A 26,265-nucleotide genomic window follows, 5' to 3' on the forward strand; every position below is an offset into this window, starting at 1 on the left:
TCAATTGAATTTTGATCCTCCTACCTTTGAGCAACACCCCCAGCCCTATCTTTTATTTTTTATTTCTTGTGGTACTGAGAATTGAACTCGGGCATTCTACCTCAGAGTTACATCCCCAGCCTTATTTTTTATTTAAGTTGTTGATAATACCCCCAGTCCTCTACTTTGAAACAGGGTCTCTAAGTTGCTGAGGTTGCCCATAAACCTATGATCCTCCCTGTCTCCATACCTCCCCTCCCTCGATATTAGGATTACAACATCCCTAGCCTTTGTGTGTGTGTGTGTGTGTGTGTGTGTCTGTCGTACTGAGGATGAACCCAGGGGCATTCTTCTACCTCCGAGCTGCACGCCAGCCCTATTTTTTGTTCATTTTTGGTGTGTATAGTCCTGGGAATGAAATCCAGGGGCCTTCTACCTCCAGGCTACACTCCCAGACCTATTTTCTATTTTATTTGGAAACGGTCTCACTAGGTTGCTGAGAGTCTCACTAAGTAGCTGAGGCTGGCTTCGAACCTGCGTGATCCTCCTGTCTCAGCCTCCTAAGCGCTGGGATTTACTAGCGTGCGCCATCACACCCAGCTTGTTCTTTATTTTGAAACGGTCTCTGAGTTGAAAAGGCCTCACTAAGTAGCTGAGGCTGTCTGCCAACTGCAGTCCTCCTAAAATTACACGCGAGCGCCACCACACCTGGCCCCAGCCTGTTTTTATTTGGAAAGTCTCCCTAAATTGCTGAGGCTGGCCTCAAACTTATGACTCTTGCCTCATCTTCCCAAGGGTATCCTTTTTTTCTCTCATCCTTCCAAGTGGGTTTATAGGTGTGTTCTACCATGCCCAGCTTGCTTTTATTTGCAGTACTGGAAATCAAACCCGGGGTATGCAACCTCTGAGATACACCCCAGCCCTAGTTTATTTCAAAACAGGACCTTTGCCGGGCGTGGTGGTGCACACTTGTAATCTCTGCGCTTGGAAGGCGGAGACAGGAGGATCACACAGGTTCGAAGCCAGCCATGCTGGCTTAAGAGACCCTGTTTCCAAAGTAAAAAAATAAAAATAGGTCTGGGAGTGTAGCCCGTGAGAGTGTAGCCAGAGGTAGAAGGGCTTCCAGGAACCCCAGTACCACTACCAAAAAAAAAAAAAAGGCTCTTACTAGGTTGCTAAGTCTCAGTACTTGCTAAGGCTTGTTCTAAGTACTGGAACCTGCATTCCTGTCTCCGCTTCCCAAGTATCAGGATTGTGGTCATGCACCACCATGCCTGGCTCCTATTTTTTTGTGTGTGTGTGTGTGTGTTGGGGCTGAATCCAAGGACATTCTGTTTCTGAGTACTGAGTGGTGTTTTGTTTTGTTTGTGGTATTGAGGGTGGAACCCGGGGGCTTTTCTACCTCTGGGCTATACTCCCAGACCTATTTTATACTTTATTTGGAAACAGGGTCTCACTAGTAGCCAAGAGCCTCACTAATTAGCTGAGGCTGGCTTCGAACCTGTGCAATCCGGTCTGAGCCTTCCAAGTGCTGGAATTACAAGTGTGAGCCACCACGACCAGCTTCCTATTTTTAATCTTGAAACAGGTTCTCTTCAAGTTGCTGAAGGACTTGCTAAAATGTTGAGACTGGATACTCTGCCTCCCAAATACTGGGATTACAGGACTGCCACCAAGCCTCACTTCTTGTCTTCTCTTGGTATTTTAGTAGTTAGGCTAACTTCCTGGTGGTGTCCCCCCCTATCTCTAGGGCAGAAGTGGAGGAAGGCTGCGGCTCCTGGTCCTCCAGGTTTTGGTCTAGACTTTGTGGCTTGGGTAGGGAGGGAAGAGGGAAGCAGCTACTCTGCTACAGGCTTAAAGGTTTTCCAGCTCTTAACTCTGACCTGTGGGTCTGGGCTTTCCACCTAGGCCTATCTTACAGCTAAGGGCCCAGTGAGGTCCCCAACACATTCCTAGGTGAGTACCATGAATGCCCACTGCAGATGAGGAAACACTTGAGAGGGGTCGGGCCCTCTGCCTGGGGTTCCCGTGAGTAGCTGCCTTCTAGGCCTCACATTCTGTTAACTACTTTGCCCCACTGCCTCAATCAAAGGGGAATAGGCTTTTGCTTGTTCTGGGGATGGAACCCAGGGGCATTCTTCTGAGCTACAGCCCCAGCCCTGTTATTTTTTACTTTGAAACAGTGTCTCATGAAGTTAGAGCCTCACCAAGTTACTGAGGCAGTCCTCAAACCTTCAATCCTGTCTCAGCCTCCCAAGTACTGGAGTTGTAAGCATGTACCACCATGCCTGGCTGAGATTAATCCTGAGAACTAGACTCCCCTGTGCGGCCAACCTGAAACCTAGCCCTGCAGTTCTGGAGCACAGGCTCAGAAATGGGCCCTGAAGCCAAGCATGGAGGTGCATACTTGGAATCTTAGTTCCTGGGAGACTGAAACAGGAGGATCAAAAATTTGTGTCCTAGCTGGACGTGGTGGCGCACGCTTGTAATCCCTGCGCTTGGGAGGTAGAGACAGGAGGATCACGTGGGTTCGAAGCCAGCCTCACTGGCTTAAGAGACCCTGTTTCCAAATAAAAAAATATAAAATAGGTCTGGGAGTGTAGCCTGGAGGTAGAAGGGTTTCCAGGAACCCCAGTACCACCAAAAAATTTGTCCAACCTCAGCAACTTATTGAGGTCCTCTACAACTTAGTGATGCCCTGTTTTTTCTCTCCACAGTACCGGGGATGGAACCCAAGGGTCTTCTACCTCCAGCCTACATCCCCTGCCCTATTTTTTATTTTGAAAGGGTCTCACTGAGTTGCCAAGGGCCTCACTAAGTAGTAGCTGAGGCTGTCCATGAATCAAGATCCTTATGTCTCAGCCTCCCAAATGCTGGGATTACAAGCCTGCGCCACCACAACCAGCAAGAGACCCTGATTGAAAATAAATAAGGCTGAGGGTCTAGCTCAGAGGTAGAATGTCCCTGAGTTCCATCCCCTGTAAAAAAAAAAAACACACAAGGGGCGCAGAGGTAGAGCCAACAGAGAATAGAAGTAGGAGAGAGATGGGATCAGGGTCTGAATGATAGAGACCTGATGTTGGGGACAGAAGGAAAGCCAATTGGGCATGGGGGTGTACAACTATGATCTCAGTACTTGGGAGGCTGAGATGGGAGGTTCACAGGTTTAAGACCCAGGAAAAGTGAGAAAGGGCCAGGAGAAGGGAGGGGGACCCAACCTGATAGGAAGAGACTTGTCAAAGCCACAGCCAGAGATGGGAAGGAGATGCTGGAGTACCTGCCATCCTCACCTCCTGGGCCTGCCGGTGCTGAGGTCCCCGGGTCCCTGACCCCCAGGCCTGTACCAGGGTCTGAGGCACAGCACTGGTACAAGGGTTGGGAGACAGGGCCATGAGGAGAGGTGAAGCCACTGCCTCCGGGGACGCCGCACCCTGCAGCCCAGCCTCTGCCTTTTACCCGGGCGGTGAGGGCGGGGGTTCCTGCCAGAGGAAGTGGGCCCGCATCAGAGAGCAGGAAGGGGCAGGGACAGGTCAGGGGGCACTGCCCGAGCTGCAGAACCACCAGCTGTGCCAGGTGGGGGGCGAGCCAGCAGGAGGGACAGGAGCACAGAGACCTGCGGGGCAGGGGGGCGTGAGAGGCCCGGAGAGGACAACCCAGGTGGCAAAAGGGACAGGGGCCCAGAGAGGGATCTGAGGCTGCTCAGAGGAGCAGGCCCCCTCCGGCCACAGGTGCTTCCGTTCAGGGTGGGGTGACTGTTTCCAACAACAGCCTGCTCCCCTGTTTCCTCCCAGCGGTTGTTGGGGCGTCTCCTTGGCACCCCATCGTGTCAGGCTACCTGATCTCCAGGCACGTTCCACTGCTGATGTGTCTGCGGAGCCTGGAAGCCAGGACCAAGGAGCAGGCGAATGACCTTCAGCCTCAGACCCAGACACCCTCGAAACCCCCCTCTGCCCTCCCCTCCTACCTACTGCCCTGCCTCCAGCCCACAGCCTGCGGCCTCCTCAGCCTCCGTTCTCTCAGCTGCAATTACTTAACCTGCCTTCCGCCAGCACCCTCCCAGCCTTCCTCACCATCTTCAGTCATCACCAACCATTTCCACTGGGCAAAAACTTCAGGCTCTTTGGATCCTCTTCCTGCTTTATTATCCTACAGAGACAGGGGAAGCCCTTGGTTCCTATTTATTGTGCACTATTGCATACGTACGTGTGTATGTATGTGTGTGTGCGCGCTCTTGTCTCCCCCACTGAGACTTGAGCTCCAAATAGGCAGAGAATCTGCCTCCCCACAGCACAGTTTTGTAGGTCTCCAGGAATGTGCTTTGAGTGAACGGATGGATTTCATGTTTCAGGTGGTGCACACCTGCAATCCCAGTACTTGGAAGGCTGAGACAGGAAGATCTGAGGTTCACAGACAAACTCAGCATCCTCATGAAGCCCTCTGCAATTTAGTGAGACCCTCTCAAACAGCAGGGCGTGGTGGCTCACACTTGTAAACCCAGCATTTGGGAGGCTGAGACAGGAGGATTGTGGTTCATGGCCAGCCTCAGCTACTACTTAGGCCCTTTGCAATTCAGTGAGACCCAGTTTCAAAATAAGGAATAAAAAATAGGGCTGAGGGTGTATCTCAGGGGTAGAATGCCCTGGGTTTCCTTCCCAGTACCTTAAAAAAAAAAAAAAAAAAAAGCTGAGCATGGTGGCTCATGCTTGTAATCACAGTACTTGGGAGGCTGAGACAGGAGAACCTTGCAGATTCTAAGCCAATCTCTGCTACTTAGGCTCTCAGCAGCTTAGTGAGACCCTGTTTCTAAATAAAATATAAAATAGGTCTGGGACTGTAACCTGGAGGTAGAAGGGCCCTAGGTTCCATCCCCAATACCACAAAAAAAAAAAAAAAAAAAGCTTAAGAGACCCTGTTTCCAAATTTTAAAAAATATAAAATAGGTTTGGGATTGTAGCCCGGAGGTAGAAGGGTTTCCAGGAACCCCAGTACTACCCCCCCCAAAAAAAAAAAAAAGTCTAGCTATAGCTGGGTGTGATGACACACATTTATTTTATTTTATTTATTTATTTTTTTATTTTTGGTGGTACTAGGGGTGGAACCCAGAGGGCTTCTACCTCTGGGCTATTATACTCCCAGACGTATTTTATATTTTATTTGGAAACAGGGTCTAAGTAGCTGAGGCTGGCTTCGAACCTGTGCGAACCTCCTGTCTCAACCTCCCAAGCGCGGGGATTACAAGCGTGCGCCACCACGCCCGGCGATGACACAGATTTATAATCCCAGTACTTGGGAAGTTGAGAAAGGAGGATCACAGGTTCATGGACAGCCTCCGCTACTTAATGAGGCCCTCGACAAGACCCAGTTTCAAAATAAAGAATAAAAAACAGGGCTAGGGGTGTAGCTTGAAGGTAGAATGCTCTGGGTTAAACACCCAGTGCATTAAAAAAAAAAGTCTCACTATGCTGATGAGGCTGTCTTCAAACCTTCAATTCTGTTTCAGCCTCTCAAGTACTGGAACTACAAGCCTAGTGTATTTTTATTTTTATTTTTTTATTTTTTGCGGTACTGGGGGTGGAACCCAGAGGCATTCTACCTCCGGGCTATACTCTGAGCCCTATTTTATAATTTATTTGGAAACAGGGTCTCACTAAGTTGCTGAGAGCCTCACTAAGTAGCTGAGGCTGGCTTTGAACCTGTGCGATCCTCCTGTGTCAGCCTCCCAAGTGCTGGGATTACAAGCGGGTGCCACCATGCCTGGCCCTAGTTTATTTTTGTTTTAAAACAGCGTCTTGGAGCCTGGCGTGGTGGTACACGCTTTTAATCCCCGTGCTTGGGAGGCTGAGACAGGAGATTGCACAGGTTCAAAGCCAGCCTCAGCTACTTAGGCTCTCAGCAACTTAGTGAGACCCTGTTTCCAAATAAAGTAAAAATAGGGCTGGGAGTATAGCCCAGAAGTAGAAAAGCTTCTGGGTTCCATCCTCAGTACCACAATAAATAAATAAATAAAATAAAACAGGGTCTTGGCTGGGCATGGTGGCACACGCTTGTAATCTCACTACATGGGAAGATGAGACAGGAGGATCAAAAGTTTGTGGCCAGCCTCAGATGCTTAGTGAGGCCTTTTGCAACTTAGTGAAACCCTATTTCAAAATAAAGTATAAAAAAATAGAGCTGAGATACAGCTTGTAGGTAGAATGCCCCTGGGTTCAATATACAGTACCACTAAATAAATAAATAAAATAGGCTCTCACTAGGTTGATGAGAATCTCACCACTTGATGAGGCTGTCTTTGAACCATGATCCTCCTGTCTCAGCCTCCTAAGTACTAGACTTATAGGCGTGCACCACCATAATTGGCTTTTTTTTTTTCCAGTAGTGGGTATGGAACCCAGGGGCATTCTACCTCTGAGCTAAAGCCCCAGCCCCATTTTTTATTCTTTATTTTGAAACAGGGTCTCACTGAGTTGCAAAGGGCCTCACTAGCTGAGGCTGTCCTCGAACCGCGATCCTCCTGTCTCAGCCTCCCAAATGCTGGGATTACAAGAATGCAGCACCACACTCAGCTCCTTTTTGTTTTTTTATTTTGAAACATGGTCATGCTCATTTATGGTGTGCTGGCATCAAACCTTTGGTCCTCCTGCCTCAGGCTCCCCAGTGGTCAGAATTACAGACCTACGCCACCTCCACTGGCCTAGCTAGGGTATGGTTTTATGGTTTTGAGTTCAGGTGTGATGGCCAGCGGGGGTCACTACTATGCAGTTGCAGAGGGAAGGGCAGATGTTTACGTGATTCAAGAGTACAGCTCAAGCCAGGTGTGGTGGCGCACGCTTGCAATCCCAGCATTTGGATCGCGGTTCACAGCCAGCCTCAGCTACTTAGTGAGGCCCTTTGCAACTCACTGAGACTCTGTTTCAAAATAAAGAATAAAAATTAGGGCTGGGAGTGTATCACAGCTCAGAGATGACTGGGATCCTTCATAGCAGATTCCCCTTGTGGCCACAACTTCAGGACCTACTACCCCTGGGGTCAACCAGAAGTGACCAGTTGCTGCAAGGTCCTGCTTGAATTGCCCTAAAATTGGAGTAAAGGATCTTATGTTTTCATTTTGCACAGGCACCAGGCACTGAATATTGTATAGCTGGTCCTGCCACAGGATTTCTTTTCTTCTCTCTTGCTTTTCTTTTTTTTTTTTTTTTTTTTTTTTTTGTGGTACTGGGGTAGAACCCAGAGACTTTCTACCTCCAGGTTATACTCCCAGATCTATTTTATATTTTATTTGGAAACAGGGTCTCACTAAGTTGCTGAGAGCCTCACTAAGTAGCTGAGGCTGGCTTTGAACCTGTGCGATCCTCCTGTCTCAGCCTCCCAAGTGCGGGGATACAAGCATGTGCTACCACACCCAGCTTGATTGATTGACTGATACTAAAGATTGACTCCTCGATAAGTAGCTGAAGCTGTCCAGGAACCCTGATCATCCTGTCTCAGCCTCCGGAATGCTGGGATTACAAGCATGCACCACCATGCCTGGCTCTATTATTTATTTGTGTGTGCATGTGTGATACTGGGGATTGAACACAGGGGCACCCTCCCTTGAGCTACACCCCCAGTAATATTTTATTTATTTTCAAGTAGGATCTCACTAAATTTCGAGTACCTTTCTATGTTGCTGAGGCTGACTGTAAACCTGTGCTCCTCCTTTCTCAGCCTCCCAAGTACTGAGATTATAGACATATACAACTGTAGCCAGTCTCCTATATTATTTTATTTATTTATTTTTATCTGGGCATGGTGGCCCATGCTTATAATCCCAGTATTTGGGAGGTTGAGACAAGAAGATCACATGTTTGAGGACAGCCTCAGCAAGTGAGACTCTTATCAACCTAGAAAGACAATATTTCTTTTTTTGCTTTTTTTTTTTTTTACTGGGGATGGAACTCAGGGACATTCTACTTCCGTGCTATACCCTAGCCCTATTTTCCTATTTTTCTTTCCTTCCTTTCTTTCCTTCTTTTTTTTTTTTTTTCTTTTTTTTTCTTTTTTTTCTTTGCAGGTCTGGGGATGAAACCCAGGGGCATTCTACCCCAGAAGTACACTACCAGCTCTATTTTTTATTCTTTATTTTGAAACAGGGTCTCACTAAGTACCTGAGGCTGGTGGCAAAACTGCAATCCTCCTGTCTCAGCCTCCCGAGTAGTACTGGGATTACAAGTGTGTGCCACCATGCCCAGTTTATTTCTAATATTTATTTATTTATTTATTTATTTATTTATTTATTTATTTTGTGTGGTATTGTGTGTAGTACCAGGATTGAACCCAGAAGTATTCTACCTCTAAGGTACACTCAACCTGATTTTATTTATTTATTTATTTATTTATTTATTTATTTATTATGGTACTGAGGATGGAACCCAGGGGCATTCTACCTCCAAGTGACACCCCCAACCCTGCTTTTTATTCTTTGTTTTGTTTTGTTTTGGGGGTTTTTTGGTGGTACTGGGGTTCCTGGAAGCCCTTCTACCTCCAGGTTATACTCCCAGACCTATTTTATACTTTTTTTAATATTTGGAAACAGGGTCTCTTAAGCCAGTGCGGCTGGCTTCAAACCTGCGCAATCCTCCTGTCTCCGCCTCCCAAGCGCGGGGATTACAAGCGTGTGCCACCATGCCCAGTTTATTCTCTATTTTGAAACAGAGTCTCACTGAGTTGCAAAGGGTTCTGATTTTATTTTTTATTACAAACATGTGCCACCACATCCAGCTTATTTTTAATTTTGAAACAGGGTCTCCCTAAATTGCTGAGGTTGGGGCAACTGGCCCTTGAAGGATTGTCCTCTGATTTTATTTACTTATTTTTTTTTTCGGTACGGGGGATGGAACCCAGGGTCATTTTTACCTCCAAACTACACCCCCCAGCCTGATTTTTAATTCTTTATTTTGAAACAGGGTCTCACTGAGTTGCAAAGGGCCTAAATAGCTGAGGCTGTATGGGAACTGGGATCCTCCTGTCTCAGCCTCCCAAATGCTGGGATTACAAGCGTGCGCCACCAGGCCAGGCTTCCTCTGATTTTAAGGGTGGCTCCAAGGGGTTTTCCAGGAGTCCTGGCAATGACAAATCAGGCCCTGGACATAAATCGTGCCGGTACAAAAGTGTTAGGTTCCATTCCCAACTCTGTCATGCTAAGTGGCTGACACCCTCAAAATAAAATATAAGCAGCAACAGAGAGAGAGAGAGGAAAGCAATGCTAATAAAAGGGCAGCCTCCGCTGTTTAGTGAGGCCCTGTTTCAAAATAAAGACTACAAAATAGGGTTGGGGGTGTCGCCCGGAGGTAGAATGCCCCTGGGTTCCATCCCTAGTAACCTCCCCCCCAAAAAAAAATAATATATAAAAGACAAAAGTTTCGAAGAGGCTGGGCCTAAAGCCTGGGGTGTGCCCTGCAGCTGGGGGGTGGGGTTGTATATTCTTGGAATCAGGGAGCAGTCTCCGGACAGGATGTGAGAGAGGAACTGGGGTCTTCAGTCAGGGAGGGAGCCGGCAGGAAGGGAACAAGGCAGTGGTGAGCTCTCAGGGGCCCAGAGGGAGGAGGGCTGGGCCTGGAATCCTGGGTTGGAGGGAAGAGGCCTAGGCCTGGATCCCCGGTCTGTGAGTGAGGGCTGGGCCTGAAATCCCAGGACTGAGAGTGGAGGGCTGGGCCTGGAATTTGGGGAGGAGGGGCTGCGGGCGGGCAGAGCTGGAAGAATTGAATTTCAGCCTAAGTGGTTTCTGTAATTAATTAACCAAACTAGATTCAATTAAGGGGTGAAAGTTCATCAAGGAAGAAGGCATTGTTGTCATCTGGGACCGGGCCCCCAAATATTGCCCTCCAGGCGTCCCGGTGGCCGCACAGACCCGTGGGTGTCCAGTGTCAGAAGGAAGGGGCGGGGCGGGGGTCCCCAGGAATCACATGCCCCCTCCCGCCCGCCCCAGGTCACCCTCTCAGCATGTGGGTGCCCTGGCCTCAGCCCTGGGCACTCGGTCTCCTGCTCTTCCTCCTGTCTCGGACTCGGGGTGCAGGTGAGAGGCCACTGGCTCAGGCCGCCGGCTGCTGGCTGCGGGGAGGAAGGAGGTCCTGGCGGGAAGTTTTCACTTAAAACCCCTGCGCCCTCCTCTCGCGCTTAACTTTGTTTACTACTTTCCCTTCCTCTGCTATGTATCTGCAAACCACCCATCTATGTCCCTTTCTTGGTCTCTATTCCTGTCTCGTTCAGTCTTTGTTTTCCTTTCTCTGGGTCTGTCTCTCTGATTCTCTGTCCCATTCTCCCTAGGTCTCTGTTCCTCTCTCTTTCTGGACCTCTGTCCCTCTCTCTGGGGCTCTGTCTCCCTCTCTTCTAACCCTCTTTTCTTTCTTTTTTTTTTTTGGGTGGTGCTGGGGCTTGAACTCAGGGGCATTCTACCTCCAAGGCGCACCTCCAGTCCTATTTAATTTAATTTATTTATTTATTTTTGTGGTAGTGGGGATGGAACTTGGGGCATTCTACCCTCCAAGCTACACCCCCGCCCTATTTTTTATTTTTATTTTTATTTTTTGGTGGTACTGGGGTTCCTGGAAGCCCTTCTACCTCCGGGCTACACTCCCAGACCTATTTTTACATTTTTATTTGGAAACAGGGTCTCCTAAACCAGGGCGCGCAGCTGGCTTCGAACCTGCGCGATCCTCCTGTCTCTGCCTCCCAAGCGCGGGGATTACAAGCATGTGCCACCACGCCCGGCTTTTATTTTTTATTTTGAAACAGGGTCTCACTGAGTTGGAAAGGGCCTCAGTAAGTAGCTGAGGCTGTCCCAGAACTGTGATCCTCCTGTCTCAGCCTCCCAAATGCTGGGATTACAAGCATGCACAACACACTTGGCTTCAATTTTACTTTTTTTTTTTTTTTTTTTTGTGTGTGTGTGTGTGTGTGGTAATGGTGTGGAACCCTGAGGCTTTCTACCTCCGGGCTATACTCCCAGACCTTTTTTTTATATTTTATTTGGAAACAGGAAACAGGGTCTCACTAAGTAGCTGAGAGCCTCACTAAGTAGCTGAGGCTGGCTTCGAACCCGTGCAATCCTCCTGTCTCAGCCTCCCAAGAGCGGGGATTACAAGTGTGCACCACCACGCTCGGCTTCTATTTTACTTCTTATTTGGAAACAGAGGCCTTGCTAAGTCTCTGAGGCTGGCTGTGAAACTGTGACCCTCCTCTCTCAGCCTCCCAAGGCTGGGATTACAGGCGTGAGCTCTGTCCCTCTCTCTCTCTCTGAGTCTGTCTCTCTCTGGGTCTCTCTGTCTCTGTCTCTCTCTCCCTGTGTCTCTGCCCCCACTCTCTGAGTCAGCAGCCCCCCTCCCAGGCTGACCCTTGTCTCCCAGGGTCTCTATCTTTAGGCTGGATCCCTCCAAACCATTGACTCTCCTCACCTCTGTCTCTCCCACAGAGAACCATCTCTCCCTCCTGTACCAACTCACAGCGGTGTCTTCTCCCGCCCCAGGGACTCCTGCCTTCTGGGTATCAGGCTGGCTGGGTCCACAGCAGTACCTGAGCTACAGTAGCCTGAGGAAGGAGGCTGAGCCCTGTGGGGCTTGGGTCTGGGAAAACCAGGTGTCCTGGTATTGGGAGAAAGAGACCATAGACCTGAGAAGCAAGGAGAAGCTCTTTCTGGAAGCTCTCAAAGTCCTGAAGGGAGAAGGTGAAGTCTAGACCCCCGAGTCTAAGGGAGGAGGGCAGGGCCTGGACCTCTGGTCTGAGGGAGGAGGGCTAGGGTCTGGACCTCTGGTCTGAGGGAGGAGGGCAGGGCCTGGACCTCTGGTCTGAGGGAGGAGGGCTAGGGTCTGGACCTCTGGTCTGAGGGAGGAGGGCTGGGGCCTGGACCTCTGGTCTCAGGGAGGAGGGCTAGGGTCTGGACCTATGGGTCTGAGGGAGGAGCCTGGGCCTGGACCCTGGTCTGTGGGAGGAGGGCCAGAGTCTGAGGAGGAGGTTTCAGCTCTTGCTCCAGGATCCTGCTTACTTGTGTGTAGGCCTTCCAGGTCCCTACACCCTGCAGGGCCTGCTGGGCTGTGAACTAGGCCCTGACAATGCCTCTGTGCCCACCGCCCTGTTTGCTCTGAATGGCGAGGAATTCATGGAGTTCGACCCCAAGAACGGCAGCTGGACCGGGGAGTGGCCCGAGGTCCGGATCATCAATGAGAAGTGGACGCAGCAGGCCGAGGCAGTCAGCAAGGAGAGGGCCTTCCTGCTCTATTCCTGCCCGCAGCGGCTGCTGGGGCACCTGGAGAGGGGCCGCGGGAACCTGGAGTGGAAGGGTGAGCCATCCCCGCATCTCTGGTTTGTCCCATCCTCAAGGCTTCACGCAGGGCTCCTCCCTTCCCCTTCAGCCTGTCCCCACATACTACAGAGCATCTTTCTCCACCCAGAGCTGCCTGTCTGTCCCCTCTCAAATACCTCCTTATGGCACTCCAGTCTCGGACAAGAGTCCCAGCCGCCTCGCCTGCATGTCCTCATCAGATCCGTCCAGCTGTGGGTCTTTATTCCTTTTTTTTTTTTTTTTTTCTTTCTGTGGGTCTGGGGATGGAACCCAGAGGCATTTGACCTCCAAGCTACACCCCCTGCCCAATTTTTTATTCTTTATTTTGAAACAGGGTCTCACTAAGTTGCAGAGGGCCTCACTAAGTAGCCGAGGCTGTCCGTGGATCACAATTCTTCAGTCTCAGCCTCCCGAATGCTGAGATTACAAGCGTGCGCCACCACGCCCAGCTCTTATTCTTTATTTTGAAACAGAGCTTCAATAAGTTGCGGAGGGCCTCACTAGGTAGCTGAGGCTGACTACGAATCATGCGATCCTCCTGTCTCAGCCTACTAAGTACTGGGATTACAAGTCTGCACCACCGTGTCCCGCTCAGCTGTGGGTCTTTACCTGCCTATCAGCCTCCACTCCGCCATGACACACCCGGCCTTTCGCCTCACAGCGCTGTGCTCCCACTGTTGACCCAGCCCGCTGCCTGTGTCTCTCCACATCTCCACATACTCCTCCCTCACCTCTGAGAGGCCCTCCCTCAACTCTGTAGGCAGAGTCCTGGCTTCATCCCCAGAGGCCCGGACCCTATCCAGGCACGGAACATTGTAAAGTACATTCTCAGAGCTGTTCTGGGCAAAGAGGAGAGAGTGGTGCCATGTACTTTGCCTCAGCTCCAGGGTGGCTGCATGAGATAGGGGTTGGCTGGGGAATGGCCCAGATATATATAAGCATGTGCCACCGTGCCTGGCTTCATTAATTTATTTATTTTGGTACTAAGGGAATGAAACCAGGGACATTCTATCTCTGAGCTACACCTCAAGCCCTTATTATTATTATTACTTTTTTTTTTTTTTTGTGGTACTGGGGATGGAACCCAGGGGCATCTACTTCTGAGCTACACCCCCAGTCCAATTTTTTATTCCTTATTTTGAAACAAAGTCTCACTGAGTTGCAAAGAGCCTCACTAAGTAGCTGAGGCTGTCTGCAAATGCCATCCTCCTGTCCAAGCCTCCCAAATGCTGGGATTACAAGTGTGCGCCCCCATGCCTGGCTTATTTTTCATGTCAAGACAGAGTCTCCCTAAGTTTCTGAAGGCCTCGATAAGTTGCTGAGGCTGTCCTCAAACCTGCAATGCTCATGTCTCAGCTTCCCACATACTGGAACTACAGGCATATGCCACCAGGCCCAGCTTTGTGTGTGTGTGTGTGTATATGATTGAACACACGGACATTCTACCTCTAAGCTACTTACTCTCCCAGACCTATTTTTTGTTCTTTATTTTGAAACAGGATCTCGCTAAGTTGCAGAGGGCCTCACTAATTAGCTAAGGCTGCCGGGAACATGCAATCCTCCTGTCTCAGCCTCCCAAGTACTGGGATTACAGGCATGTACCACCACACCTGGCTTTATTTATTTATTTATTTATTTATTTATTTATTTATTTTCTTTGCATTCCTGGGGATGGAACCCAGGGGCATTCTACCTCTGAGCTATACACCCAGCCCTATTTTCTGTTCTTTATTTTGAAACAGGGTCTCACTGACTAGCAAAGGGGTAAAGTAGCTGAGTCTGTCTGTGAACCAGATCCTCCTGTCTCAGCCTTCCAAATACTGGGATTACAAGCCTGCGCCACCACGCCCAGCTTTATTTTTTATTTTGAAACAGGATCTTGTGAAATTTCTGAGGATCCTGCAGTCCTCCTATCTAATTCCTTAGCCTCACAAACACTGGGATTATAAGCAAGCTCAGCTCTAATTCTGTTTTTGTTTTTTGTGGTACTAAGGATGGAAACCAGGAGCATTTTACCTCCAGGCACTTTACCCCTTGCCCCCTACCCCTATTTTTTATTCTTTTTGTGTGTGTGGGGAGGTCTGGGGATGGAACTCAGTAACATTCAACCTCCGAGCTACACCCCTGCCCTATATTTTATTTTTTATTTTCAAACAGGGTCTCACTAAGTTGCGTAGAGCCTCACTAAGTAGCTGAGGCTGGCCACAAACCGCAATCCTCCAGTTTCAGCCTCCCGAATGCTGGGATTACAAGCCTGTGCCACCATGCCTGGCTTTATTTATTTGTTTTGGTACTAGGCACTGTACCCTCAGATCTTTTATTTATTTATTTATTTATTTATTTATTTATTTTTTAATTTATTTATTTTTGGTGGTACTGGAGGTGGAACCCAGAGGCTTTCTACCTCCGGGCTATACTCCCAGACCTTTTTATATTTTTATTTGGAAACAGGGTCTCACTAAGTTGCTAAGAGCCTCACTAAGTAGCTGAGGGTGGCTTCGAACCTGTGTGATCCTCCTGTCTCAGCCTCCCAAGCGCGGGGATTACAAGCGTGCGCCACCACGCCTGGCAGATCTTTTTATTTTGAAATAGGGTCTCATTAAGTTGCCGAGCCTGACTTCCAGCTTGAGATCCTCTGTCTCTACCTCCCAAGTACTGAGATTACAGGTGTGGAATACTGTGCCTGGCCAGATAGATTTTCTGTGCTTGGATTTAGCTCAGGTTATAACTCCTGGATCTTAGAAACAAAGGGGATATGGCAGTGAATACAACACGCAGACCAAAGCATATTTTCTGGAAAACAATAGTATATATAAGACAGGAGATGCTGGACATGGTAGCACATGCTTGTAATCCCATTCTTGGGTGGCTGAGACAGGAGCATTGCAGTTTCACAGCCAGCCTCAGCTATTTGGAGAGGCCCTCTAAAACTTAGTGAGACCCTGTTTTAAAATAAAGAATAAAGCCGGGTGTGGTGGTGTTTTCTTGTGATCCCAGCATTTGGGAGGCTGAGACAGGAAAATTGTGGTTCGTGGACAGCCTCAGCTACTTAGTGAGGCCCTTGCAACTCAGTGAGACCCTATTTCAAAATAAAAAATAAAAAATAGGGCTGGGAGTGTCACTCAAAGGTAGAATGTCCCTGGGTTCCATTCCCAGTACCCAGTACAAAAAAAAAAAAAAAAAAAAAAAAAATGTGAGGCCCTTTGCAACTCCATTAAACCTTATTTCAAAATAAAGAATATAAAGAATAAAGCCGAGCGCTTGTAATCCCTGCGCTTAGGAGGCTGAGACAGGAGGATCATACAGGTTCGAAGCCAGCCTCAGCTACTTAGTGAGGCTCTCAGCAACTTAGTGAGACCCTGTTTCCAAATAAAATATAAAATAGGTCTGGGAGTATAGCCCGGAGGTAGAAAGCCTCTGGGTTCTACCTCCAGTACCACACACACAAAAATAAAATAAAATAAAAATAAAAAATAGGGCTTGGACCTGGGTGTGGTGACATATACTTATAATCCCAGCTTTTGGGGCCGGGCATGGTGGCACACACTTGTAATCCGAGCGCTTAGGAGGCTGAGACAGGAGGATCACACAGGTTCAAAGACAGCCTCAAGCCGGGCATGGTGGTGTATGCTTGTAATCCTTGCGCTTGGGAGGTTGAGACAGGAGGATCGCACAAGTTCGAAGCCAGCCTCAGCTACTTAGTGAGGCTCTCAGCAACTTAGTGAGACCCTGTTTCCAAATAAAATAGAAAATAGGTCTGGGAGTATAGCCCGGAGGTAGAAGGCCCCTAGGATTCATCCTCAGTACCGCAAAAAAAAAAAAAAAAAAAAAAAAATCCCAGTATTTGGGAGGCTGTGACAGGAGGATCACGGTTTGCTGACAGCCTCAGCTATTTAAAGGTGAGGACCTTTGCAACTCAGTGAGACCCTGTTTCAAAATAAAATAATAAAATAGGGAGGGCTGGGGGTGTAGCTCAGAGGTAGAATGCCCCTGGGTTCTATCCTCGGTACCTAAAAAAAAAAAAAAAAAAGGGCTGAGGGTGTCTCTCAGAGGTAGAATGCCCTTAGGTTCCATTCGCAGCACTGAAAAAAAAAAAAAAAAAAAAAATAGGGCTAGGTGTGTAGCTGAGAGGTAGAATGCCTCATGCCCTTGGGTTCCACCCTCAATGCTGCAAAAAAAAAAAAAAAAAAAAAAAACCACCAAAAAAAAAAAAAAAAAAAAAACCGTAAGAGGACACAGAACTGCTGACAGCATAGATGGCCTGCCCTCTTCAGTTGACCTGACTGTGCAGCAAATTTTGCCAAATCACCAGAGATGCAACTGCTTCTGCTTGGCTTTCTACTTTGCAAAAGAAAGTGCTAGATTTATTTTCTGCTGAGCACCTACAGTCAATATCTGAGATTGCTGAGATGCACCATCAGTAGAGAGGACTCCATGTGCAACCGTGCCCAGTTATTTTTTATTTTTGAAACATTGTCTGAGTTGCTCAGGGCCTAGCTAAATTGTTGAACCTGGCCTCAAACCTGGGGATCTTCCTGTCTCTACCTCCCAAATACTGGGATTACAGCATGCCCCACCATGTCCAGTTTGTTTGTTCGTTTGAATTTTTTTTGTGGTACCAGAGATGGAACCCAGGGGTATTCTACCTCTGAGCTACACCCTAAGCCCTGATTTTTTTATCCTTTATTTTTTGCAATACTGGAAATGGAACCCAGGTGCATTATACCTCCGAGCTATACCTCCAGCCCCATTTTTTTTTTTTTTTTTTTTTTTTTGGTGGGCCTGGGGATGGAACCCAGGGGCATTCAACCTCCGAGCTACATCCTCTGCCCTATTTTTTACTCCTTCTTTCTTCCTTCCTTCCTTTCTTTCTTTCTTTCTTTCTTTTTCTTTCTTTCATTTTTTGTGGTACTGGGGGTGGAACAACCCAGGGGCTTTTTCTACCTCCAGACTATACTCCCAGACCTATTTTATACTTTATTTAGAAACAGGGTCCCAGACCTATTTTATACATTATTTGGAAACAGGGTCTCACTAAGTTGCTGAAAGCCTCACTAAGTAGCTGAGGCTGGTTTCGAACCTGTGCTATCTTCCTGTCTCAGCCTCTCAAGCACTGGAATGACAAGTGTGCGCCACCACGCCCGGCTATTCTTTATTTTGAAACAGGGTCTCACTAAGTTGGGAAGGACCTCACTAAGTAGCTGAGGCTGTCTGTGAACCATGATCCTCCGGTCTCAGCTTCCCAAATGCTGGGATTACAAGCATGTACCACCATGCCTGGCTCTATTCTTTATTTAATTTGATTTTGTTTTAATTTTTTTGTGGCACTAGAGATGGAACTGAGGGGCATTTATTCTACCTTCAGCCCTATTTTTTATTCTTTATTTTGAAACAGGGTCTCACTGAATTGCAGAGGGCCACACCAAGTAGCTGAGGCTGTCCACAAAATGTGATTCTCCTGTCTCAGCCTCCCAAATGCTTGGATTACAAGTGTGCGCCACCATGCCTGGCTGAGACCCTGTTTCAAAATAAAAATAAGGCCGGGCATGGTGGCGCACGCTCGTGATCCCTGTGCTTGGGAGGCGGAGACAGGAGGATCGAGCAGGTTCGAAGCCAGCCTCGCTGGCTTAAGAGACCCTGTTTCCAAATAAAATATATTTAAAAAAATAGGTCTGGTATTGTAGCCCAGAGGTAGAAGGGTTCCATCCCCAGTACCACCAAAATAAATAAATAAATAAATAAATAAAGCTGGACATAATGGCATACGCTTGTAATCCTAGCACTTGGGAGGCTGAGACAGGAGGATTGTGAGTTCGCGGCCAGCCTCAGCTATTTAGTAAGGCCCTCCGCAACTTACTGAGACCCTGTTTCCAAATAAAGAATAAAAAATCGGAACTGGGCGTGGTGGCAAAAGCTTATAATCCCAGCACTTGAGAGACTGAGACAGGAGGATTGCAGTTTGTGGACAGCCTCAGTTACTTAGTGAGGCCCTTTGCAACTCAGTGAGACCCTGTTTCAAAGTAAAGAACAAAAAATATGGCTGGAAGCCAGGCGTGGTGGTGCACACTTGTAATCCCAGCGTTCGGGAGGCTGAGCAGAGGATAGCAGTTCGTGGACAGCCTCAGCTACTTAGGCCCTCTGCAACTCAGTGAGACCCGGTTTCAAAATAAAGAATAAAAAATAGGGCAGGAGGTGTAGCTCAGAGGTCGAACGCCCCTGGGTTCTATTAAAAAAAAAATAATAATATATATGGCTGGGGCTGTAGCTTGGAGGTAGAATGCCCCTGGGTTCAATCCCTAGTACCACAAAAACACACTAATAAGCAAACAGTCTCATTAAGTTGCTGAGGGTCAGCCGGGCGTGCTGGCACAGGCTTGTAATCCCAGCGCTCTGGAGGCTGAAACAGGAGGATCGCACAGGTTTGCAGCCAGCCTCAGCTACTTAGTGAAGTTCTCAGCAACTTAGTGAGACCCTGTTTCCAAATAAAGTATAAAATAGGCCTGGGAGTTTATCCCAGAGGTAGAAACCCCCTGGGTTTCATCCCCAGTACCACACACAAAAAAAAAGTTTCTGAGGGTCTCACTACATTGCTATGCTAAGGTTGACCTTAAACCTGGGCTCTCCCGGTCTTAGCCTCCTAAGTACTGGGATTACAGCTGTGCCACCACATCTGGCTCCTTTTAATTTATTTACACATAAACATTTGTCTGCCTCCCCTCATTAGAATGTAAGCTCCATGAAGAGGTCAGCCTTCGGCTGTTTTGTTCACCGCTGTGTCTCCAGTACCGAGAACAGTGTTCAGCTCATGAAACATTTCCACTGTAGGAAGCCGGGCGTGGCGATGCACGCCCATAAATCCGGTACTTGGGAGGTTGAGACAGGATTGCAGGCTCTAGGCCAGACTCAGCAACATTTCCACTTGGAAGGAATGGATGAGGGGTAGGGTCTGGAGGAGGATGAGCTCGGGGTAGAAGGGCTGGGTCTCTGTCACCCTGGGAGGTTCCTCCCCTCTTGCTACTAGGTCATCCAGGCTGGGTACTGTGCACAGGGAACAGAGTGCTCCTTCTGTCCCTGCCCAGCGGCCCTGAGGGACCTGGGCTGGGGCTCAGAGCCTCTGCCTGTGTCTCCGCAGAGCCGCCCTCCACGCGCCTGAAAGCCCGACCCAGCAGCCCTGGCTCTTCCGTGCTCACCTGCAGCGCCTTCTCCTTCTACCCCCCGGAGGTGCAACTTCGATTCGTGCGGAATGGGCTGGCAGCTGGCACCGGAGAGGGTGGCTCTGGCCCCAACGGCGACGGCTCCTTCCACGCCTGGTCATCGCTCACAGTCCAGAGTGGCGATGAACACCACTACCACTGCCTCGTGCAGCACGCGGGGCTGTCAAAGCCCCTCACCGTGGAGCTGGGTGAGGCCCCGCCGAGGGGCGGTGCCCCGTCTTTCCCACCCGTGTCCACTGGCAACACTCCTTCCAGAGTCTGGCCTTCCTCCCCAGTCTGACCCCCTTTTCCCGCTAAGGCTACTTCTCCCCAAGTCTGAAGCGCCTACTATGCTGCTGTGCCTGGACTCTTGGGTTCTGACCATCCATTAGCCACTGCGGTCAGTTCTGCTGAGTCTGGCCATCTTCTGCCCTGCCACCGCTGCTGCTAGTCATGGAGTCTGACCACTAGTATTTTGCCACTGCCAGTCTTCACCAAGGCTAATCCTCTACTACCTGGCTGCTGCCACTCCTCCATGAGGCTGACCACTGCTCAGTGCCTGTTCCTCCCTCCAGAGTGGGCACCTTCCACCCCACTGCTATGGGTCCAACTCTCTCTTGCTAGGGCTGGCTTTTAATCCAACCTGGGGACATTCTGCCCAAATCCAGGGTGTCACCTGGCTGGCTTTTCCTCTGCCCACTTCCATCCTCGGACACTTGGTGCGAGGGGATCCCCGAGGTTGGGAGGGACCAGGACCCCCCCCCAGTTCAGGAGCTCACAGCGTTTTCTGGCTGCAGAATCGCCCACCAAGTCCCCAGTGGCAGCGATCGGAATCATCCTCGGCTTCTTGTTGCTCTTAGCAGTGGCGGCAGGCGGAGCTCTGCTGTGGAGGAAGATGAAGAATGGGCTTCCAGGTGTGGAGTGGGAAGAGGAAGAGCCCTGGAGAGAGGGATAGAGACTCCAGGAGAGAGAAGGACACTGACCTGGGAGATCTAGACAGAAAAACAAAGAGGGGCAGAGACAGAGGGGGCGTGGGAATGTGCGTCAAGGGATGAGAGAGATCCAAAGAGAGACAGACTGAGACACGCAGGTGGGGAGGGATGGTCAGAGACCCCCAGGGCCTCAGATTCTGATGATGCCCCCACTTTCCTCTTCCTCAGCTCCTTGGATCTCCTTCCATGGGGATGATACCGGGACCCTTCTGCCCACTCCCGGCCTGGCCTAGGACGCTGACTCTCAAGATATAAATGCAACCCCAGCAACTGCCTGACCATCTCCACTCTGCCTGCGGATAGCCAGAGCAGGCATGTCTCTTCTGTGCTGTGACGCCTGGAATCCTGTCATCTCTGAGCCTCCAGAAGGAGACCTGGGCCCGACATTCTCCTTCTGGACTCCTCCTCCTGTGATCTGCCCCAGTTTCCCCTCCTAATATATAAGGCTCTTTTCCACCTCCACATATAACATGAATTTGGGCCTGAATCAGCGTGTTCTCAATTATTTTCAGTCTTCAGGCAGGGGTGGGAGTAAATGGCATAAGCCCTGGGCTTCATATCTCTCCTGTGGCTGCTGACATTTGCCATGGCCGAATCTAGGAATTTCATAAACTGCATCATGTATTTCTCATTCATAAACTTCATAAATATTTACCCAATGCTTGCTGGGCCTGATGGCCCACGCTTGTAATCCTAGCATTTGGAAGACTGAGACAGAAGGATCAGGGTTCTTGGACACCCTCATACTTAGTGAGGCCCTTTGCAACTCAGTAAAACCCTGTTTCAAAATAAAGAATAAAAAAATTGAGCTGGGGGGTGTAGCTTGGAGGTAGCATGCCCCTGGGTTCCTACTCAGTACCAAAAAACAAACAAAAAACCCTCAATACCTAAACCGTGCCAGGCAACTTAAGGAATTCTTGTCTGGAGTCTGATCTGAATCTTTCTTGGCATAAGGAGAGGAGTTGCTCCCTCTTCGAGGGAAGGGGACACTTCCTCCAAGCCCGGTTCTTTCTTGAACCATACCACAAAGCGAAAAGGAGAAAAATACATTTCCCACGAGCCCGGGGGCTGGAGGAGCTGGAGGTGGTCTGCAGGGCTCCTCCACGCCTGCCGGGAGTTGTAGTTCCCTCCAGCCGCGTCACTCCGGGGTCGCAGCCCCAGCCCCCAGTGGCCAGGGTTTCCTCTGTGGACGTGGCGAGGGGCGCGGGCTGCACGCCCAGCACTGGCCCCGCCCCCGCCCCTTCCCGCACGCTCATTGGTCGAGGGGCGGGGCCTCGCGCTGCCGGGGCGGGGCCTGGCTGGGAGCCGCCAAATTGGGCATCATTGCAAGAACGCAGAGCAGAGCTTGGAAAGCGAAGCGAAGCTGGAAGCCGGGTAAAGAGTGGGAGTGGGAGTGTGTGTGTGGGGGGGTTGAGGGGCTAATTAGGGGGACGGCTCCGGGAGGTTCAGAGTCCAGGTCCGCAGCGGTGCTAGGGAGCCCGCGTGCTTCTCGCTGGTCACCACCATGCCCTGCTCTTCGTGTGGGAGATGCGCCACGTCTCCTCCTGGAATCTCCCCCTTTCGGCTCTGGGACCTTTCTGCAACTCCTTCAGAAGATTTGGTCCCAAAGCTGTTTTTACCTCTGATCACTCTGTCCTTACCCTCATCGCCTGCTTTTTGAACCCGAAACACTTTGCGGCCAGCCTCTGCCCCGGCCTAGGCAATCCCTTTCCCCACCTTTAATTGTGGCCCTTGTCTGTTTCTTCCCTGTGACCCCAGACTCCTGGCCTTCACTCTCTCCAGGGACCGATGATGTGGCGAACATCACTTCTGCTGTTTCTGCTGCTCCTGAGGCTCGGGGCCCAGGGGAAGCCGTCCCCCGACGCTGGCCCTCACGGCCAGGGGAGGGTGCACCAGGCGGCCCCCCTGAGCGAGGCCCCTCACGATGACGCCCACGGGAACTTCCAGTATGACCACGAGGCTTTCCTGGGACGGGAAGTGGCCAAGGAATTCGACCAACTCAGCCCAGAGGAAAGCCAGGCCCGTCTGGGGTAGGAGAGAGATGGTAGGGGTGTGTTCAGAGGTGTGTGTGTGTGGGGGGGGGGGTCTGTGAAAAGATGAGATCATTGCTGCGGGGACAGAGGCAGGGGATTGGGAAAGAGATGGAGTGAACTGGACGGGACTTTGGTTCTTTGTGAGAGGCCAAGAATAAAGTTCCACCTCCCCTTCTGGGGAAAACAGCAAGTTATAATTGTGGCCTCGAGATAGGACTTTTGAGTCCGGCGTGGTGGTGCACGTTTGTAATCCCTGTACTTGGGAGGCTGCGACAGGAGGATCCGGGTTCGCGGCTAGCCTTTTCTACTTTGTGAAAGCCTGTTTCAAAGTAAGAATACAAGCCAGGCGTGGAGGCGCACGCTCGTAATCCCCGTGCTTGGGAGGCTGAGACAGGAGGATCATACAGGTTCGAAGCCAGCCTCAGCTACTTAGTAAGGCTCTCAGCAATTTAGTGAGACCCTGTTTCCAAATAAAATATAAAATGGGTCTGGGAGTATAGCCCGGAGGTTCCACCCCCCCCAAAAAAAAAAAAGAAAGAAAGAAAGAAAGAAAGAATATAAAATAGGAGCCAGGCGTGGTGGCCCACGCTTGTAATCCCACCATTTGGGAGTCTGAGACCAGAGGATTGCAGTTCCCGGACAGCCTCAACTACTTAATGAGGTCCTTTGCAAGTTAGTGAGACCTTGTTTCAAAATAAAGAATAAAAAATAGGGCAGGGGTGTAGCTCAGAGGTCAAATGCCCATCCCAAGACCCTCAACAACAACAAAAAGAATAAAATATGGAGCTGGGGTGTAGCTCAGAGATTGAATGCCCCTGGGTTCAATCTCTACTACTGAAAAAAAAAAGAGTACTGAATCCCAGTACCCCCCAGTGGCACGGCGCTCACGTGCGCGCATGTGTGTGTGTGTGTGTGTGTGTGTGTGTGTGTGTGTTATTGGGGAATGAAACCAGAGGCATTCTACCTCTGAGCTACACCCCCAGCTCTATTTTTAATTCTTTACTTATTTTTGTGGTACTGGGAATTGAACTAGGGGCATTCTACCTCTGAGATATACCTCCAGCCCTATTTTATTTTTACTTTTTTGTTTTGTTTTGTTTTTTGGTGTTACTGGGGTTCCTGGAATCCCTTCTACCTCCGGGCTACACTCCCAGACCTATTTTATAATTTTTTATTTGGAAACAGGGTCTCTTAAGCCAGCAAGGCTGGCTCCGAACCAGCGCGATCCTCCTGTCTCCGCCTTCCAAACGCGGGGATTAAAAGCGTGCACCACAGGTTCGAAGCCAGCCTCAGCTACTTAGTGAAGCTTTCAGCAACCTAGTGAGACCCTGTTTCAAAAAAAAAAAAAAAAAAAAAAAAGGTCCAGGAGCCCAGAGGTAGAAGGCCTCTGGGTTCCACCCCCAGTACCACCAAAAAAAAAAAAAAAAAAAAAAAAGCGTGCGCCACCACACCCGGCCTTTTATTTTTACTTTGAAACAGGGTCTTGCTAGGTTAATAAGAGTCTCAGTATTTGCTGAGGCTGTCCTTGAACCTGCGATCCTCTAGTCTCACCCTCCCAAATTCTGGGATATAGGCATGCACCACCAAGCCTAGTATAATAATAATAATAATAATAATAATAATAATAATAATAATAATTAATAATAAAACAGGGTCTCACTAAGTTGCAGAGGGCCTCACAAGTAGCTAAGGCTGGCCATGAACCTATAATCCTCCTGTCTCAGCCTCTCAGGTACTGGAATTATCAAATTTAAAAAAAAAAAATTTTAAGCTGGGCGTGGTGGCACACGCATTCGGGAGGCTGAGACCGGAGAATCGCGGTTCGCAGACAGCCTCAGCTACTTAGTGAGGCCCTCTGCAACTCAGTGAGACCCGGTTTCAAAATAAAAAATAGGGCAGGGGGTGTAGCTCTGAGGTCAAATGCCCCTGGGTTCCATTCCCAGACCCGCAAAAAAAAAAAAAAAAAAATTGATCCGCTAAGCCAGGGAGGGGCGGGGCCTGAGAGGCGAGGGGTGGAGCTTCTGCCCCAGTCCAGAAACTTGGCGGGGCGGATAGCTGCTCTCTCCCCCCCACCGGCTTGAGTCCTGCGAGAGCTAAAGCTTTGCTGGGCTCTTCTGGGGCGTGGCTTCTGGGGCGTGGCTATGGCAGAGGGCGTGGCCATTGATTGCTCTAGGTTCTTCCCCTAGAGCCTCTTTTTCTATGTGTGGTAATGGGGATTGAACCGAGGTATCTGAGCTACACCCCCAGCTCTGTTTTTTTTTTGTGTGTGTGGTATGGGGGGGTGGAACCCAGGGGACCTTCAGGCTACACCCCAGCCCTATTTTATACTTCATTTGGAAACAGGGTCTCACTAAGTTGTGGAGGGCCTCACTAAATTGCTGAGGCTGGTCGCGAACCTGTGATAACGTCCAAAAATAGAAAAAAGGAAGCATGAAACTGGACACGGTGGTGGACGTCTGTAATCCCAGTATTTGTGAGGCTGTGAAAGGGGGATTGCAATTTTGGGACAGGTCTTGGCAATTTAGTTAGGCCCTCTTCAGTTTAGAGAGACTTTGTTTCAAAATAAAAAATAAGCTGGGCGTGGTGGCGCACACTTGAATTCCCAGCATTTGGGAAGGTGAGAAAGGAGGATCATAGTTCTCGGACAGCCTCAGCCACTTAGTGAGGCCCTTGCAAACCAGTGAGACTCTGTTTCAAAATAAAGAATGAAAACTAGGGCTGGGGTGTAGCTTGGAGGTAGAATGCCCCTGGGTTCCATCCCAGTACAAATAATAATTAATCATCATCATAATAATAAATAATAATAAATGGGGCTGGGAGTGTCTCTGGGAGGTAGAATGCCCCTGAGTTTCATCCCCAGTACTGCATAAATAAATAAAATAAAAATATGGTTGGGAGGTAGAATGTCCCTGGGTTCCATCCCAGTACAAAATTAAATAATAATAATAATAATAATAATAATAATAAATAGGGCTGGGAGTGTCTCTCAATAAATAATAAATAATAAATAATAATAATAATAATAATAATAATAATAATAATAAATAGGGCTGGGAGTGTCTCTGGGAGGTAGAATGCCTTTGGGTTCCATCCCCAGTTCTGCAAAAATAAATAAATAAATAAATAAATAAATAAATAAATAAGGTTGGGAGGTAGAATGCCCCTGGGTTCCATCCCAGTACAAAATTAATAATAATAATAATAATAATAATAATAATAATAATAAAAAATAGGGCTGGGAGTACTCTGGGAGGTAGAATGCCTGGGTTCCATCCCCAGTACTGCAAAAATAAATAAATAAATAAATAAAATAAAAAATAAGGTTGGGAGGTAGAATGCCCCTGGGTTCCATCCCAGTATAATTAATAATAATAATAATAATAATAATAATAATAATAATAATAATATAGGGCTGGGAGTACTCTGGGAGGTAGAATGCCCCTGGGTTTCATCCCCAGTACCGCAAAATAAATAAAAAGATAAAATAAAGCAGGAGGTGCAGCTCAGAGGCAGAACGCCCTTGGGTTCAATCCTCAGTACCCCAGAAGAAGAAGCCGGGCGACTGCGGCAGGACCGGCCGGCAGGTGGCCAGGGCTCGGAGGGGCGCGGCCGGCCGGACTCACCTGTGCTCCTCCGCGCAGGCGGATCGTGGACCGCATGGACCGCGCCGGGGACGGGGACGGCTGGGTGTCGCTGGCCGAGCTCCGCGCGTGGATCGCGCACACGCAGCAGCGGCACGTTCGCGACTCGGTGAG

At 49.2% G+C, this 26,265-nt stretch overlaps 2 protein-coding genes across 3 annotated transcripts in view; both read left to right on the plus strand.

Moving 5' to 3' along the window:
* Positions 1 to 9,957: 9,957 nt before the first annotated feature.
* Positions 9,958 to 20,710, plus strand: FCGRT (Fc gamma receptor and transporter; the record flags this gene model as incomplete). Of its 2 annotated transcripts, XM_080702228.1 has the most annotated exons (6): positions 9,958 to 10,030; positions 11,426 to 11,677; positions 12,015 to 12,290; positions 19,425 to 19,694; positions 20,283 to 20,399; positions 20,646 to 20,710. In XM_080702228.1, the coding sequence occupies 6 exons, from the start codon at positions 9,958 to 9,960 to the stop codon at positions 20,708 to 20,710; spliced, it is 1,053 nt and encodes a 350-aa protein (XP_080558354.1). The 2 variants fall into 2 exon arrangements, with proteins under 2 accessions (XP_080558354.1, XP_080558355.1); XM_080702229.1 differs by lacking the exon at positions 12,015 to 12,290.
* Positions 20,711 to 22,265: 1,555 nt separating this feature from the next.
* RCN3 (reticulocalbin 3) overlaps positions 22,266 to 26,265 on the plus strand; it is a gene marked incomplete at its 5' end in the record, with an annotated part of 9,359 nt that continues 5,359 nt past the window's right edge. Inside the window, 2 exon segments of the mRNA XM_080702773.1 lie at positions 22,266 to 22,507; positions 26,152 to 26,260. Of these exon segments, the coding sequence (XP_080558899.1) occupies positions 22,266 to 22,507; positions 26,152 to 26,260 (351 nt within the window).

This window comes from Muscardinus avellanarius (assembly GCF_963383645.1).
Source record: "Muscardinus avellanarius genome assembly, chromosome: 10".
NCBI lineage: Eukaryota > Metazoa > Chordata > Mammalia > Rodentia > Gliridae > Muscardinus > Muscardinus avellanarius.